This window comes from Paramormyrops kingsleyae, chromosome 19 (assembly GCF_048594095.1).
Source record: "Paramormyrops kingsleyae isolate MSU_618 chromosome 19, PKINGS_0.4, whole genome shotgun sequence".
NCBI lineage: Eukaryota > Metazoa > Chordata > Actinopteri > Osteoglossiformes > Mormyridae > Paramormyrops > Paramormyrops kingsleyae.
In genome coordinates this window covers 9,577,114-9,593,093 of record NC_132815.1, presented here as the reverse complement: position 1 = coordinate 9,593,093, position 15,980 = coordinate 9,577,114, and the positions used below count along the sequence as shown (strand labels likewise).

At 37.7% G+C, this 15,980-nt stretch overlaps 1 protein-coding gene across 1 annotated transcript; it reads right to left on the bottom strand.

Annotated features, from left to right (window-relative positions):
* Positions 1-1,346: 1,346 nt before the first annotated feature.
* On the bottom strand, positions 1,347-15,684 carry LOC140581215 (adhesion G protein-coupled receptor F5-like). Its single transcript, XM_072703095.1, has 8 exons — positions 15,680-15,684; positions 13,910-13,954; positions 11,255-11,299; positions 10,278-10,384; positions 9,932-9,990; positions 9,544-9,689; positions 4,701-4,901; positions 1,347-1,591 (listed from the first exon to the last, which is right to left on the bottom strand). The coding sequence occupies exons 4-8, from the start codon at positions 10,374-10,376 to the stop codon at positions 1,347-1,349; spliced, it is 750 nt and encodes a 249-aa protein (XP_072559196.1). The 5' UTR covers positions 10,377-10,384; positions 11,255-11,299; positions 13,910-13,954; positions 15,680-15,684.
* Positions 15,685-15,980: the final 296 nt, after the last annotated feature.

Below are 15,980 nucleotides of genomic sequence, written 5' to 3'. Positions count from 1 at the left end.
GTTTTTTAAAGCAAATGTTCTTACCAAGTACCAATGCTTTGGAATAGTAAGTAACTTCCAATTCATTGTGTAATAATAGTAATATTTGTAGAAAACAACACAATCTCACATATTGCTAACTCACACTGAATTTGTTGATGATGACGACATGACTTTTTCTATCATTGAAATTTGGTATTTTAAATGACCACAATGTTTTGATAACAGACAGCAGATAATCAAGTGGTCTAACAACAGAGCAATTGGTTCCATAAAACTAAATTTTAGATGAAACATGACATTCTTTCCCAATAAATAGTTTCTTTCAAATGCAATATATAATGTAAGCTTAACCTATATGAAATGACACAGTGGCTGAGTGGATAGTACTGCTACTTCACATCTACAAGGCTGGGAAATCAAATCACACCTACGCCCTGTGTGTGTGGAGTCTGCATGTTCTCCTTATCACTGTATTATCATGCATGATGTGTGGAAACATATTGTAGTTCTTCAGAATGACACAATGTATATATGATTAATGTACTCTATCACCTTATACTGGCTAAGCAGTATGACAACAGGTGGGTGGATGGATGATTAGTATTCAAAAGATGTTACCTGAGAAAACAGTTCTAGTGTCTTTATTATGCTAAAGACACAATTGTCCTCCACAAGGGTCCAATTCCCATTTTCACAAACTGCAGTCCTGCTGCCCGTAAAATTGGCTGGGCAGGAAACAGTAGACGTATTTCTATTCTTCCCAAGACCATATGTTGTGGGGTCCTTACAGTCAGGTGCTTGAATAAATAAAGACAAAGTTGGATTAATGCTTTAAGCTGAAAAGCAAATACATGCTTCTATTGGGATTACATAATAAGTACTTTTCAGAAATGGTGCCAATGGACAAAATGCATTGCATTGTGCATTTTTAACAAAGGAAATGAAAATTCATTTTGAATAGGGCTGCACACTGAATAGGACCGCTTGTTTTTAAACACTCATTAACCTCGTACCTCCACTGAAAAACATTAGCTTTACATGATCTGTCAGTGTTTGAGGTGTAGATGCTTTCTTGACAATCACTTGGCATGTGAGTTCCTTTGTATTGCATTGCTTTGGTACTGGGTATGCAGCACTGACACAAAGCATGTTTCTTGTGGTCTGTACTGTAAAATGAAAAACATCAAATGTACAATATTCAGCTGCAATGTTCAACAGATCGAATATTCAAACTGGTCATTAAATCAATTTAATCTTTTAACGAAAATTATGCATACACTAATATCAAATAATTACTGCTTATGTAAATTATATATCCGTAGGACAATGTACAGGAACTTGGCAAAGGACAATAAAACAATTAGTTATTTTGAAGAATAAAAATTACCAGAGGATATTTCGTCAGGACCGTCCATCCATTTTGCTGTAACGTTGTTAATTAGGTAGTATGTAACACAACACTCCAATGTGATATTTTCATTTGCTCCACATTGAACATTAATTGCTAATTTATTCAGCTGAATAATGGGAGGAATTACATCTGTCACTGAAATGGATTCCTTGCGGGTGAATGTCAAGGTCGACTGAGTCATCGTGAACGTGTAATTTCCTAGATTATAAAGAGAAAAATGGCAAAAAACATAGACGTTATTCACAGTTGACAGCAGATAAAAGTATTACCAAGCACCTTAGCCAGGGAGCTCATTTATAAAATATAAATTTCAACTTTTCACATTGATGTATTCCTGAAGGCCAGGTTTCCAAACCAGCTTTTTATTTCATAATGCTTCTTTTCATAATAATGGTGCGCTCTGTCAGTCACTGTCAGCGCGGTGGAATCAAGCTTGTGATTGGATAAAGTGTTTCCGCGAAAACATGTCTACATGGGTTTTTTTAAACGGGAATGTTTACTGTGTTTAGAGGGGAAAATGCCATGTGGAGATGTTTTCTATCTCGCAGAGTATACCCCGATGCCGTTTCATAGGGGTAAGAGGTTTGGCATGACAGAGTCCTTCCCAGGACTTTTCAAACTACTTCCTATATCTGCTACGCTGAGTAATGAATCACAAAGGATTCGCAAATCACAGGCTCAGTCCCACCGCCCTCAAAGTGATTGACAGAGTGCTCTGGCATCATGAAATAAAAAGTTGGTTCATAGAACCCGTCACGCCCAGCTCGTCCGATCCTCGTGTGTGTCACGCCCCCTTATTACCCACATGTTCTACCCTGATTGTTCCCAGCTGTTTGATGTTATTTTTAGCTTGCTCTGTGTATATCAGTACACGTCTTCGTCCATTTCCCAGATCTGTCACTAATGTTTGTACCATGTGGTTAGTGTTGCTCGTGCTTTCCCTATTAAAACCCAGTCTTTCTGGATCTCTGTCTGCTCGTTTGGTGATTCCCAGCTTCCTGCTTGCTCGCCGGACAGCGGTCATTGAAGAACCGTCATTCAGAAATACATCAATGTGAAAAGCTGAATTTTATTGTGAAATATAGTTTGAATTATTTAAGTAATCAGATTTGCATTATGTAAAATAATATAATAAACTATATGACTAATAAAAATCACATTTCTGCGAAATACAATATATAAAAATTATACATAAAGACACGTTATTATGAAATGTAATAATTTTTATTGAATTATTTTAAAATAAAATTAATTAATTATTGACATATTTACTGATTTATTTATATAGATAAACACTCAGTGAGAAAAAAAGTTAAGCACCCAGAAGTAATGGTTCAATTTGGATGTAATTTGGTACACTTGCAGACCAGTGATGGGTATGTAATTGTTTCGATTTGCAAGGAGCTGGCATGTCTAGTCACCAGACACAGAGGATGCCTCTAGACATTAGGCATTAGACGGCATTACCAGCACTTGACAGAGTTTGATAGGGGTCGCATTGTGGGTTTGCATGGGGCTGGGTGGTTGTATCGTGCAATTGGCCAGCATGTGGGGCATGCAGATGTTACAGTCGCCCGATGTTAGAACATCAATCCAGGTGCCCAAGACAGACCACAACAAGGGAGAATCGTTGTATTGTGCGCCAAGCAGTACAGAACCCCATGCCATCCATACACAGGTATTGGACTCTCTACAACACCCCGTGTTATCCCGCAGTCGATAACAGCCGGACTACAGGTTCACTGTCCCATGCGTAGGCTGCTGTTAACACCAGCACAGACATGGCTGCCCTTGCAGTGGAGCCGTAACAGGGAGGCATGGACTCATGACGAGTGGCGTCCTACCATGTTCAGCAATGAATCTCGGTCCTGCATTACCACGGATGACTGTCATGTGCGCGTATGGCAATGGCGAGGGGAGAGGACCAATCCTTCCAATGTTGTGGAGAGACACACCAGTGATACTCCAGGCATCATGGTGTGGGGAGCCATAGGGTATGACATCATGGTGTGGGGAGCCATAGGGTATGACATCATGGTGTGGGGAGCCATAGGGTATGACATCATGGTGTGGCGAGCCATAGGGTATGACATCATGGTGTGGGGAGCCATAGGGTATGACATCATGGTGTGGGGAGCCATAGGGCAGGGGCGTCAGAAGCATTTTGAATGTGGGGTGGGACACACTGGAAAACAGCGCTGGGTGAACTAATGTTTAATGTTAAATGTGTGGGGGTCCAAATGAATAATTATGAAATGTAAGGGGGACACCCCTCCCCTCAGATTTAATGGCGGCAATGCCCATGCCATAGGGTATGACTTCAGGTCATCTCTGGTAGTGATTCGGGGGACCCTGGCGGCACAGCGTCAGTGACATCCTGTGTCTGCATGCCTTACCCCTCCTGAGACTGCACCCTGGTACAGTTTTTCAATCAGACAACGCCTGTCCACGCATAGCACTTGTATCTATGGTCTGCCTGGGTAACCTTGAGGTCCTCCTGAGGCCAGTCAGGTCCCCCATCTTCCCAATCTACAGGATCTTGAGGGCCAGTCCCAACAGCTGCGGGCCGACTTGCCGCAGGAGAGGATAAAACAGCTGTACGACTCCCTTCCGCAACATATCACCGCACGTATGCAGGCCCGGGGGGGGGGGGGGGGGGGGGGGTGCCACACCCTAATGACATGGGACCAGCAATGTGCCCATACTGCCAACTCTGTTGTCCTTATGCTCTGATAATATACTCATTGCGATATAGTCACATGACCTTTCACCACGTGCAGATCATTTCATTTCCACCACTCAGTCTGGGTGCTTAACTTTTTTGTCACTGAGTATATTTAATTTTATGACAAATATTTTATTGTCAGTATTATGGCATTCAATAAATTACACCCTATTAGTAACATACTATAAAAGGTGTCAGTCTTGCCAAATACCTTTGTTAACAAATATCTAAATTGCCGAGATTTTAATAGATGAGTGATAATTAAATTTGTAATATTTGGATAATGCTGAGTGCATGCAATCTGAGAAATTGGTTATTGGATGTATCAAAAGCAAAAAAAATGGTCCCCACAACATCAAAAAAATCTGGTTTTTATTACATTGTGAGGGACATTTGGTCCCCACAAAATAATATAAACCTAATCCAAAGAGAGAGATAGAGAGTGATAGAGTGTGAGAGAGAGAGTATACCACATTACTCATCATATAATACCATCACTATTGCCACTCTTTATTGTGCATTAATACTCACTCATGGTTGATTTATTTTAACCTAAAAATAATAAGTTGGTAATCTGCTTACCATTGTCACCACTGCTCATGCCCTGAACAGTCAGTGTGGGAGGTGAATTGGTGATTGAATACTTTGCATTGTTTGACACTGGCAGACCATTCACGAACCATGATCCAGTTTCCATTTGCATAGTTACTGGAACCACACAAGTCAGCTGCAAAGTGGTACCAGGATATATAATATCATAGTTCTTTATAAAAGGCAGATTTCCTTAAAGAAATAAGGAGGGGAGAAGCTGTTAGCATGCAATCATACAGTAACAATCAGAGCTGCTGGTGCGTCGCACAAACCCCCCAGCATCCAGCATCCCTGGAGTAGCTGGGGTTAATGGCCTCGCTCAAAGGGTCGACAGTGATATGGTTACTCTGTTGGACATGGGATCCAAACCAACAACCATCTGGACACAAGCATTGACCTGCCATAAGTAAAATATTACTGCACTGTTTCTCAGTCCATTTCTTGTTCCCTCTCAGCTCCTAACACACCTGTACTGTACCAGGTACTTTGTGTTCTTCATTGGCTGGGAGCTGGAAGGGAGAAAAAATGTGGGCTGTCTGGGGCCCCCCAAGGACTCGGTTGGGAGAGCTTGGCAGACTTTATTATAGAGCCCCCACAGGTCTGAAATGTTAGCTTGAACCCAACCCAGCCCCATGGTATGTCTGTCTGACCAGAGCCTGAACATTAAATACAGCCGTGTTTGCCCAAGCCGACTCGGCAGAGACAGCGGGGCAAGGCTTGTACAATCTGCCATAATCATGTTGCGAGAATGTTACCCAGTCCAATGCTTACTCTGTCTCGCCGGCTCGCACTGTGCCCATGTCATCACCGTTAGAAAAAATGCCAGCAGTTTGTTAAAAAAAATTATCGCTGGATCTTTGCGTTTGGTGAAATACTTTTTCTATTTACATTGAAATAAACTGTTAAACTGATAATGGCTTTTCCCTCGTTTTTTAAAACTTGTATTAAAATATTTGTGGTTGTTTAAACTCAGCATTTGCTCTTTTGACAGTGTTTTGTTCGGGCATGTTTATAGCTTATAGGGATACTAGTTCTAGCTCTAGCTAACTCCTCACTCCCAGTTAGACCTATAGTGTGAGGTGTAGAGCTGGGGGGGGATCGGTGCCATTGGCTTTGGATAAACTGAGCTGTCAGTGCTGTAACTCTAGCTTCTCACCCCCTTGTGGAATTGGAGTGCTGACATTTCAGGGACTCCCCATGCCTGCATTCCCACCTGCCTCTCCCTCCTACTTATGCTGCCATAGCCATATCTGCCAGAGCTTGCACATTGCACTTCATATTGCACTCACCTAACAGTTAGCACTGCCTATAGTCTGACTAATTGCATATTTTATTTCCTCTACTCCTCCTGGGGGGTGCTGCCTGGAGACCTCAATCTATCAAGATGTCCAGCACACCCTGCAACATGTGACGTCGCCACTACCAATGACGTCCGTGCATCCAGCTCGCCGTTCTGCCTGTGTCATCTTCCATGTATGACCCGCTGCCTGCCTTCTGGTTGCCTGGCGATTGGAGGGAGCGTTGGCACCGGCTTGTCATCTCCCCCCTGCTCCCCGTTTGTGTTTCAGATTTAACTGTATTTGACTCTCCCTGCCGGCCCCTGGAGGATGGGCTCCCCCTTTGAGTCTGGTCCCTCCCAAGGTTTCTTCCTTCTAGGGAGTTTTTCCTTGCCACTGTCGCCTATGGCTTACTCACTGGGGGCTTTGGGTGGGGATGCTGTAAAGCGCTTTGAGACGATGTAATGTTGTGATAATGCGCTATACAAAAATAAATTTGTTTGTTTGTTGTTTGTACTTGTTTAACTTCCGCCTGTTCTGGCTTTTCTTTCTTTAAAAAGTTAAACAAAGTTTGAGACTTTTGCGTTAAAAAATATGGAAAGTGCCGGTACGCGTCTGTCTACCTCTAACAGTATGGCTAGCTTACATTCATCCTGCTATACACTTTATTATTCCTTAAAACGTAACTAAAAATAAAACATTAATATTTACATATAATGTATTTTTGTTCTATTAAAGTTTAACGACCCCCCCCCAAAATCATATGGCCCCCTTATCAGCTACACGTGAAGCAAGCATATCTGATACCATATATGGGTATAAGATCAGAATAATCAGAATAAAGGGACAGCAGGTGTTGCTTGCCATCCCATTCCCTCTTCTGTCTTACTCCAAAGTCCCTAGTGTGTCCTCCTTGCTCGCTGGACCACTGTGTAGCAGAATGGGTTGGGTGAGTGGCTGTAGTAGTGGGTCCAAGGCCAGTCTCAGGCCAGCTTTATCTGTTTATTTACACAGTGGAAACCGCCTATAGTGATCACAGTTATAGTTATAAAACACTTATATGGATCAAAAAGCTTGGAACAGAATCATTCCTGTACCACTAATGTTTAATTAATTTGCTTACAGTAATCAAGTAGCCCACTTACTGTACAGTGTTCATTTGGGGTCTTTTTAAACATGACAACATATGGAAAAAAATTAAAACTGCAGCAATTCTCTTTTTTTAACTTTACTTTGATCATCCTACTTTGCCTTGTGTTAGGTCTCCTGGCTAGCTATCAGAGCCTAATCCTATTTGTATAGAAAACGGGAAAAAGAAAGTCATTTTCTCTCAGTGACAAATATAGACTCATTTAAGCTTATGATAAACCGCCAAAAGCTAGCTACAGAGATGCAGCACAAATTACAATAAGTGCTTTAATACAATGTAATGTTGTGAAAATGTGCAGTATAAATAAAACTGAATTGAATATTATGCACAATACTGTACTGTATTACAGTGGATTTGAATTATACAGTACTGTAGAATTGTACAGTACTGTACAAGGTCTGGCTGAAGTGGCCACATCCATTTCCAGCCACTACGCTCCCAAGAGACTATGGGGGTGTGATGATTATTGAGCTACAGAAAGTATATGCTTGAGGTGTGAATGTTTGAATATGAAATGACCGATACTTTTTACTGTGATAATTGTACTTTAATCAGATTGTCATTGTCACGCCCTGCTCGTCCGATCCTCCTGTGTGCCACGCCCCCCTTGTTAACCTCGTGTCAAACCCCGATGTCACCAGCTGTTTCCTGTTATTTCCAATCAATCCTGTGTATTTCAGTCCGTGTTCAAGTATGTTTCCCTAGTCCTGTCATTAACGTTGTTTAGTTTGGTAAAGTCTGAGGTCCGTCTGTGTACCTCGCTTTATTGTTTTCCACAATAAATCCCTTGTTTCCCGATACCTGGTCTCCCTACTCCTGCTTTCGTGACGTGCCTTCACTCCAGCTCATGACAGTCATGAATGCCCAAATAATTATAATTACTTTATTTATTACACACTTTTAACATAGATTTTACTTGATTCATAGGATACACTATTAATGCTCCCGTTGTGCAAATTTGTTTATTTCATTACTAATTTTGACATTTAACTTAATTAAACTTATTTAATATTCAACAGTAAACTTCCTTTCATTTTGGTGTTTTAATAGATACAATGTATATTTTATTGTGTGATGATCTGTTCAGCCAAGCAAAAGTCTGTTAGATGCCTGTTTAAATAGGAGAACATACATAACGGGGAAGGACATGTGGAGTGTAGATTTGGTTTAACTGCATTAGTTAGAAAGTGTTAAGACCAGGAACCCCCTCCCCCTCAATGTGGTGTGTGTCCTTAATAGGAAAGTGGTGTGACAGTCACTAATTATAAAGCTCAGGGAGCTTTGGTGGAATCCTACAAATACAGAGATGGGTTAAAAAGTCAGTACAGAAAGGTAACGGGTTGGAGAGAGTGACACTGATGTGAGATGGCCACAGCAAAAGACAGCTAGGCTCGCCTGCAGTAAGATTACGTTCTTTACGAAGAGAAACATTACAGGCTGCTTGTATGCTTTACTTTTGCACAGGTGTAGATCAATTTCCTCTGCAGAGAAATGTTTGTCTGCTACCTGACAAATCCGCCATTATAACTTCAATCTGCCAAGGTGCAAATGCAGTTGGCTTTTAAAGGGAATGGGAGATGACACTCCCTTGTTATGTTATGCCGCAAACAGACCAATGAGTAATTATGAGACTAAGTACAACCCTTTTGAACCATCCCCCTGGCACTGCGACCATTTCCCCCCCTTTAAACTAGCGTAAGTGGATTTGGCCACGCCCTAAATGAACTTGGACTATATGCTTCACACCATACACTTCAGATCGTTATTACAGGACCCATAGTTTGCACTTATACCAACAAATGTCACGTATCACAAATTTTTATATACTACATGTTTTTATACGATCCAAATCATTTTCATTAATGTTTTAGCTTATGCGTCGTCTGTGAGTTTCTGCAATCTTTCAGCAAATATTTCCATTTAACTGTTCACGGCCACCCTGTGAATAACCGAAACCGCAAATGTCCAGTTTGTGGATGTTAAGGGTTACTGTACATTGCCTGGCTAGACTAGCTCATGTTTCTTGAAATGGCAAATATAATGATAAATGACAGTCAGCTGGTCAGGTAGGCAGCCTAACATTTAGTTCACCCCTTTCACTTGTAATAACATTTTTTATCTTGCTAGGTAGAAACTTTTTATGACGAAATATTTTAAACTGCAAAATACAATACATTTTTTTTATTGGTTGTCATCAATAACAAAATTAAATCACTGTAATTACAGTGATCCCCATAATTCACAACTTTTCTTTAAATTATCATTTCAGTGTGGATGGACCAGCTAAAAACTAAAAACCATCTAAGGTGACTAAGTCTTAGTCAACACAGTTTCAATTGTTTCAAGTGAAACTTTGTATATCTATCTGCAGTGACAAACCATTTACTGCCTGTGATTTTCATCCTACCTTGAATAACTCCACTGAAGGAACGTGGGTCAACATTGTAACCCTTGTTCTGAAGATCAACAGCTACCTTATTGTCCAGTGTGGCAATCTCAGTGGAATTCACACTGTTTGTCTCCACTACAAAGTCTGTAATCACACTGCCACTCCTGTCAAACAAAATACAGGAATATCATCTTAAATTACAGAAATAATGAGTATTTAGAGTATTTAGAAAATGAATGTTATTTTTCTTAAATCCCCTACTGCTATATTTGCACTAATAGTATTAGTACTATTGTTGAAAATATTACTATTACTACTACACTCCTACTAATAATAATGATAAAGAACAGCAAAAACAAGCAGAGTACCTAAATATACTACTGTATGTGTAAAGGAGAAAACTTACCTGAAGCCAAGGACATAGATTCGAACAAAACCATAAAAATTTTTGTAATGTTCAGTGAGCTGGATAAAAGAACAAATTTTATGTTAATCAAAATGCATACTTAATAAACTGTTTTTTGTGACAGTAACAGTTTAACAGTTTTAATACAGTAAATTGATATATACTATGCTGATAGCATGTTGCTCTTCAGTTGTATAGCAGAGTAATATGCAGAATTATAAGCTGAAAGTATTCTTTAAAAATATAAGTTGGCAAAACATATAAATTACATAAAAAATTATAAAGCTAAGCTAATGTGTGTATTGTATATCTGAATGTTGGAAGTATTTTAAGAACGTATACTTACAGCTGCTCCTATTTCTGATTTAAATTTTTTGAATTTTAAACTTGATGTATTAGCCAAATCTTGGTCAAAGTCGAGTAGAATTTTAAATGACATTTCCATTGTAAAATCTTTAAAAGATGAAAGCAAATGGTAAATTATTGAGAATTAAAACTTTTTTTTTGAAAAATCAATAAATTGTTTTCCATGATCACCAGTCATTAAGAAATGCAAACATGCAATCATGTAGGAGACAGTTTGATTTTGGGGGTGGGGGGCAACTTAAAAATGTAAAGGTCTATTTTTTGGGGGGGTGGGGGGCAAGGAAGCCAAATTAAATATTGACGGTATACGTTTTCTCGTACCATGAAAAATCACAAAAAGTTGGGGTCTCCTTAAACTTGCCAGGCAGTGAATGGGGGTCAGGGGTCCCCCATGATTCACACTGACATTTTGACGACTGGTAAAGCCCCCAAGCCCCCCCCCCCTCAACATTGCAGACAACCTTTGACATTAGTAAAATTCAAAATGGCAAAGTAAAATTGGCGACAACCCATAAGTCTCACGGGAATAACAGAACTGCAGAATGATTTTAATAATTTATGAACACATAGATAATGCATTTTACTCCATTCATAAAGTATTGCAAACACGGTTCGAAATATTTGTAAAAAGGCATAACACATCATAAGCATTCTGAGTTAATGTATTATGCATTATGACGGACTGCAGTACGAAGCTCCAGTCTATAATGCACTATATATTCATAAAGCATTCATAATACATGATTCACATGGATAAATTGTATGACTTTTAATAAATATTCATAGCCATGCTTATAATGTTTCTTGAATGCATGATTATGTGTTATGAATATTTTGATAAATCACGAAAAATATGGCCTTTCATAAAATGTAATCAAAAACTTTTTAATTCTGAAATATAACGATTCAGAGTGATCTGAAAACCACAGACAGAATCTGATGAAGCCTGATACATACCAGTTGTTGTTTTAGGTATTGAAGTGGTGATGTTTGTTACAGGAGCTACAGAAGACAGAAAGGACAACTGGATGATTAGCTAAGATGAAGTTCAACTTAGTTTAAATGGTTGTGGAGGGAATTAAAAAAGTCTAGTTAGGCTAAGAACACTGTCAGACACAATCTACTGAATAGTTCACATTTTAATAATAACAACAATAGTACATATCAGATGTTACATTTAGGCCTCCATTTGAGGAAAACATGCGGAAGGCCAGAATAATTTCCTTTGTGATGATGTAAGCACACTGATTGTGATTTTTTGGATTCTGAGTTAAAACGCTTCAAATAGAAAATCGAGTTGATGTTTCATGCCGCAGCCATTTGTGTAAAAGGAAAAAAGAGAAAAAAAAGAATATCTCTGCCTGTCAGGATTTTCTTGAATTCTGCAGGTATAACATTGGTATATCGGTAGCATTATATTTTAGGCCATGATTTTATTAATTTATGAAGACATAGATAATGCATTTTACTCCATTCATAAAGTATTGCAAACACGGTTCGAAATATTTGTAAAAAGGCATAACACATCATAAGAATTCTGAGTTAATGTATTATGCATTATGACGGACTGCCGTACGAAGCTCCAGTCTATAATGCACTATATATTCATAAAGCATTCATAATACATGATTCACATGGATAAATTGTATGACTTTTGATAAATATTCATAGCCATGCTTATAATGTTTCTTGAATGCATGATTATGTGTTATGAATATTTTGATAAATCACGAAAAATATGGCCTTTCATAAAATGTAATCAAAAACTTTTTACTTCTGAAATTTAACGATTCAGAGTGATCTGAAAACCACAGACAGAATCTGATGAAGCCTGATACATACCAGTTGATGTTTTAGGTATTGAAGTGGTGATGTTTGTTACAGGAGCTACAGAAGACAGAAAGGACAACTGGATGATTAGCTAAGATGAAGTTCAACTTAGTTTAAATGGTTGTGGAGGGAACTGAAAAAGTCTGGTTAGGCTAAGAACACTGTCAGACACAATCTACTGAATAGTTCACATTTTAATAATAACAACAATAGTACATATCAGACGTTACATTTAGGCCTCCGTTTGGGGAAAACATGCGGAAGGGCAGAATAATTTCCTTTGGGATGATGAAAGCACACTGATTGTGATTTTTTGGATTCTGACTTAAAACACTTGAAATAGAAAATCGAGTTGATGTTTCATGCCGCAGCCATTTGTGTAAAAGGAAAAAAGAGAAAAAAAAGAATATCTCTGCCTGTCAGGATTTTCTTGAATTCTGCAGGCATAACATTGGTATATCGGTAGCATTATATTTTAGGCCATGATTTTATTAATTTATGAAGACAGAGATAATGCATTTTACTCCATTCATAAAGTATTGCAAACACGGTTCGAAATATTTGTAAAAAGGCATAACACATCATAAGCATTCTGAGTTAATGTATTATGCATTATGACGGACTGCCGTACGAAGCTCCAGTCTATAATGCACTATATATTCATAAAGGATTCATAATACATGATTCACTTGGATAAATTGTATGACTTTTGATAAATATTCATAGCCATGCTTATAATGTTTCTTAAATGCATGATTATGTGTTATGAATATTTTGATAAATCACGAAAAATATGGCCTTTCATAAAATGTAATCAAAAACTTTTTAATTCTGAAATATAACGATTCAGAGTTATCTGAAAACCACAGACAGAATCTGATGAAGCCTGATACATACCAGTTGTTGTTTCAGGTATTGAAGTGGTGATGTTTGTTACAGGAGCTACAGAAGACAGAAAGGACAACTGGATGATTAGCTAAGATGAAGTTCAACTTAGTTTAAATGGTTGTGGAGGGAATTGAAAAAGTCTAGTTAGGCTAAGAACACTGTCAGACACAATCTACTGAATAGTTCACATTTTAATAATAACAACAATAGTACATATCAGACGTTACATTTAGGCCTCCATTTGAGGAAAACATGCGGAAGGGCAGAATAATTTCCTTTGGGATCATGTAAGCACACTGATTGTGATTTTTTGGATTCTGAGTTAAAACGCTTGAAATAGAAAATCGAGTTGATGTTTCATGCCGCAGCCATTTGTGTAAAAGGAAAAAAGAGAAAAAAAAGAATATCTCTGCCTGTCTCAGGATTTTCTTGAATTCTGCAGGCATAACATTTATATATCGGTAGCATTATATTTTAGGCCATGTTTTTAATAATTTATGAAGACATAGATAATGCATTTTACTCCATTCATAAAGTATTGCAAAAACGGTTCGAAATATTTGTAAAAAGGCATAACACATCATAAGCATTCTGAGTTAATGTATTATGCATTATGACGGACTGCCTTACGAAGCTCCAGTCTATAATGCACTATATATTCATAAAGGATTCATAATACATGATTCACATGGATATATTGTAAGTCTTTTGATAAATATTCATAGCCATGCTTATAATGTTACTTGAATGCACGATTATGTTATGAATACTTTGATGAATCACGAAAAATATGGCCTTTCATAAAATGTAACCAAAAACTTTTTAATTCTGAAATTTAACAATTCAGAGTGATCTGAAAACCACAGACAGAATCTGATGAAGCCTGATACATACCAGTTGATGTTTCAGGTATTGAAGTGGTGATGTTTGTTACAGGAGCTACAGAAGACAGAAAGGACAACTGGATGATTAGCTAAGATGAAGTTCAACTTAGTTTAAATGGTTGTGGAGGGAATTGAAAAAGTCTAGTTAGGCTAAGAAGACTGTCAAACACAATCTACTGAATAGTTCACATTTTAATAATAACAACAATAGTACATATCAGACGTTACATTTAGGCCTCCATTTGAGGAAAACATGCGGAAGGGCAGAATAATTTCCTTTGGGATGATGTAAGCACACTGATTGTGATTTTTTGGATTCTGAGTTAAAACGCTTCAAATAGAAAATCGAGTTGATGTTTCATGCCGCAGCCATTTGTGTAAATGGAAAAAAGAGAAAAAGAAGAATATCTCTGCCTGTCTCAGGATTTTCTTGAATTCTGCAGGCATAACATTTATATATCGGTAGCATTATATTTTAGGCCATGTTTTTAATAATTTATGAAAACATAGATAATGCATTTTACTCCACTCATAAAGTATTGCAAACACAGTTCGAAAAATTTGTAAAAAGGCAAAACAAATCATAAGCATTCTGAGTGAATGTATTATGCATTATGACGGACTGCCTTACGAAGCTCCAGTCTATAATGCACTATATATTCATAAAGTATTCATAATACATGACTCACAAAGATATATTGTAAGTCTTTTGATAAATATTCATAGCCATGCTTATAATGTTACTTGAATGCACGATTATGTTACGAATACTTTGATGAATCACGAAAAATATGGCCTTTCATAAAATGTAACCAAAAACTTTTTAATTCTGAAATTTAACAATTCAGAGTGATCTGAAAACCACAGACAGAATCTGATGAAGCCTGATACATACCAGTTGATGTTTCAGGTATTGAAGTGGTGATGTTTGTTACAGGACCTACAGAAGACAGAAAGGACATCTGGATGATTAGCTAAGATGAAGTTCAACTTAGTTTAAATGGTTGTGGAGGGAATTGAAAAAGTCTAGTTAGGCTAAGAACACTGTCAGACACAATCTACTGAATAGTTCACATTTTAATAATAACAACAATAGTACATATCAGACGTTACATTTAGGCCTCCATTTGGGGAAAACATGCGGAAGGGCAGAATAATTTCCTTTGGGATGATGAAAGCACACTGATTGTGATTTTTTGGATTCTGAGTAAAAACGCTTGAAATAGAAAATCGAGTTGATGTTTCATGCCGCAGCCATTTGTGTAAATGGAAAAAAGAGAAAACAAAGAATATCTCTGCCTGTCTCAGGATTTTCTTGAATTCTACAGGTATAACATTGGTATATCGGTAGCATTATATTTTAGGCCATGTTTTTAATAATTTATGAAAACATAGATAATGCATTTTACTCCACTCATAAAGTATTGCAAACACGGTTTGAAAAGTTTGTAAAAAGGCATAACACATCATAAGCATTCTGAGTTATTGTATTATGCATTATGACGGACTGCCTTACGAAGCTCCAGTCTATAATGCACTATATATTCATAAAGTATTCATAATACATGACTCACAAAGATATATTGTAAGTCTTTTGATAAATATTCATAGCCATGCTTATAATATTACTTGAATGCACGATTATGTTATGAATACTTTGATAAATCACGAAAAATATGGCCTTTCATAAAATGTAACCAAAAACTTTTTAATTCTGAAATATAACGATTCAGAGTGATCTGAAAACCACAGACAGAATCTGATGAAGCCTGATACATACCAGTTGTTGTTTCAGGTATTGAAGTGGTGATGTTTGTTACAGGAGCTACAGAAGACAGAAAGGACAACTGGATGATTAGCTAAGATGAAGTTCAACTTAGTTTAAATGGTTGTGGAGGGAATTGAAAAAGTCTAGTTAGGCTAAGAACACTGTCAGACACAATCTACTGAATAGTTCACATTTTAATAATAACAACAATAGTACATATCAGACGTTACATTTAGGCCTCCATTTGAGGAAAACATGCGGAAGGGCAGAATAATTTCCTTTGGGATGATGTAAGCACACTGATTGTGATTTT